This window comes from Lissotriton vulgaris, chromosome 6, assembly GCF_964263255.1.
Source record: "Lissotriton vulgaris chromosome 6, aLisVul1.2, whole genome shotgun sequence".
NCBI classification, from domain to species: Eukaryota; Metazoa; Chordata; class Amphibia; order Caudata; family Salamandridae; genus Lissotriton; species Lissotriton vulgaris.
This window is the reverse complement of record NC_141694.1, coordinates 1,484,974,698-1,484,977,600: the sequence shown is the minus strand read 5'-3', so window position 1 is coordinate 1,484,977,600 and position 2,903 is coordinate 1,484,974,698. Positions and strand designations below refer to the sequence as shown.

Sequence of the window (2,903 nt, the reverse complement as noted above, 5' to 3'; positions counted from 1 at the left end):
CTCCCTTAAAGGAAGCAAAAAAATGAGGGTATGGCCGGCCAAGTTTTTAACGGAAAAATATTAATAATGAGTGTGTCTGGGACGTACTGGCAAACAGTGGGAGGGACGGGCGGGGTCAACGCCCCAAAGATCCTATGAAGCAGCTGTGCCGTGCCAATATTCTATGGTGAACTGCTTCTATTATGTAAGTGGATTACGGATAGCATAACATTTTAATTCACGAGCTCGCAGTTCTTTGCAATGGCACCTGCTATTTGGCCTTCTTGTTGGTATAATTCGTTTACAGAGCACGATACATTTGTAGTGCTTGGTTTGAATCTTATTTATGTATTTTACAGAGTTGTAAAGTGCCTACACTGCTGTGAAACTTTATCAGAACCCGGGAGTGGAAGGAGAAAGTCAATAGAATAAACCCACTGGGCCACAGGATAAAGTTGTCAGATGTCACTAGGATCCGCAGGCATAGCAGACACAGCTGTATTTCAACAGCTCTTCTGGGCTTCATGTATTCTGGTTCCAGTTAGAGGTGAGGCTCACGAGAATTCTACATAGTAGAGCCCTATGTATGACTGTACAGGGAGTTCCCCATAACATTTGTACTTTTTTAAAGATGGACAGTGAGTTTCAGGAAGCCACCCTCGCCGTCTGGTCCTGTGTTCAAAATCTGAAAATTGCTTTAACGAATCTGGAAACACGAATTCCTATCTGCTATTACTATAGCAAGGTGACAGGCTATCCACTAGAACTCATTGTACAAAGAGAACTAGTAATTCTCCTTGCATACATTTAACATAACTTTTGCATATTCATTCGTGTTTCTTCCTTAACTTAATTTTTTCGTTCTGTGTATGTTCTTCTTTCTATTGGCTCGTTTTATATATTGTTTGGTACAGTCCAAATCTGAGATAGAAAAATATGCAAATAAAATAAAAGTGAGCGTGGTTCAATATGTTGTAATTTGAACCTCTGTTGTAGCCTGTAAAAATCATTGAATATGAAATGTATATGAAAGTATCAACAATTTTAAAAATTCGCACATTGACCTACTTTTTTATCTTGTCTTTTTTGAGGTATGAGAAATGATTGCTGTTTGTAGAAGGTTTAAAATGCTGGGAAGTTTGATTATGGTAAATATCGTTATCTATTTAATTATGGCAATCTCAAAAAGTGGCAACCAAGAGAAAAAAGAGAAACGTCAAAATATAGTAGTGCCACATAGAAAGTTCTGGAAGAAGTTTTCACGAAACAAAGGCTACTGGAATGAAGAACAACTTAAGCTTGACAGGTTGTGGAACCCTATTTTGGCATTCATGGACAGCATGACTGTTGAAGAAAGTTTGTCTCTGAATGGAAGGCGTGGGCGTTCATGTGATGCAGATTCAGCAGTTGAAGCAGATGTGAAGGATTTTGCAAAGCTGCCAGAGAGATTCAAGGACTTCTTATTATACATGAGATGTAGGAACTATTCATTGCTGATTGATCAACCCCACAAGTGTAACAATAAACCCTTTTTACTGCTGGCTATAAAATCTCTTAACCAGCATTTTATCCGAAGACAAGCAATAAGGGAATCTTGGGGAACAGAAGTAAGTGTTGGTCATTTAAAGGTGGTAACGGTGTTCTTGTTAGGAAAAATGCCAAACGATGAATACTTTCCAGATCTTTCCAACATAGTGAAATACGAAAGTGAAACGTATAAGGACATTTTACTTTGGAATTATAGAGACACATTCTTGAATTTGACCATAAAGGAGGTTTTGTTCTTGAAGTGGGTCAGTGATTCCTGTGCTGATGTCCAATTTATTTTTAAAGGTGATGATGATGTTTTTGTGAATACCCACCTGATGCTGGACTACTTGAAAAACGTATCTATAGACAGAACAAGTGATTTATTTATTGGCGATGTAATAGAAAAAGCCAATCCTGTCAGGAATAGAAAATTGAAGTACTACGTCCCAGAAAGTGTATATGAAGGTCCATACCCTCCATACGCAGGTGGTGGTGGTTTTTTGTTCTCTGGCAAACTGGCCCTTAGATTATATAATGTAACACACAAGATCCTTCTCTATCCAATTGATGATGTTTATACTGGCATGTGCCTTAATAAGATTGGGCTTAGGCCAGAAAAACATGATGGATTCAAAACGTTTGATATTGGTGAAAAGCAAAAAAAGAACGTTTGCTCATACAAAAACCTAATGTTAGTACATAGCAGGGGTCCCCAGGAGATTATTAAGATCTGGACCTTTTTGCAAGATCCACATCTAAAGTGCTAAGGTACAAAGTACATTTTTGTATCATGCTCTATATAGCCTTAGGAGTATAGAATGTTACCAAAGATAATTTTTACATGCGACAAGACAACTGGTGTAATGAGTCATTGCCAAAAGAAATTCAAGCAGTGCCTTTGGAATGCGTATGGTATGCAATTTTCTCTTCCTTACATTTAGTCTTTGCTGGGATATAAACGTTCTCTTCATTATTACTGCTGTTTCAAAAAGTTGCCTTTATAGTGACCACGTTATGATTTGGTTTAGGCTTATTTTCTTTATGCACAAAAGCAGCAGTTGACTGTCTGGAAAAAGTCATCTACCCTTCACACATTTAAGTGAGGTTGTCTTGTTTCTGTGTCCAAGACCCTGTCTTCTGTTTCAGACTCACCATGCATTTATACCTCCTGCACTTAGAAGTGCAACTGCCTGTGTGCAGCCTGTGGTTAAGGAGAGATTTGAGAGTCACTTAGTAAACGAGTATTACCTCCTTTCCATTCCACCTGTGTCTTCATTTTACCTGCTTGGAAAGGCTGCAGGGAGACTCCCCGTCACCAGCTGCCTTTTACGTCATACTCCTATCCCCTCTAACTCGTATGCCTCTTCCTACCCTGGTGGTGTTCCTATATGCCA

At 38.8% G+C, this 2,903-nt stretch overlaps 1 protein-coding gene across 1 annotated transcript; it reads left to right on the top strand.

Moving 5' to 3' along the window:
• The first annotated feature begins 401 nt into the window (after positions 1–401).
• On the top strand, positions 402–2,276 carry LOC147709032 (N-acetyllactosaminide beta-1,3-N-acetylglucosaminyltransferase 2-like). Its single transcript, XM_086925423.1, has 2 exons — positions 402–526; positions 1,071–2,276. Exon 2 carries the CDS (start codon positions 1,080–1,082, stop codon positions 2,274–2,276), a length of 1,197 nt encoding a protein of 398 aa, XP_086781549.1. The 5' UTR covers positions 402–526; positions 1,071–1,079.
• Positions 2,277–2,903: the final 627 nt, after the last annotated feature.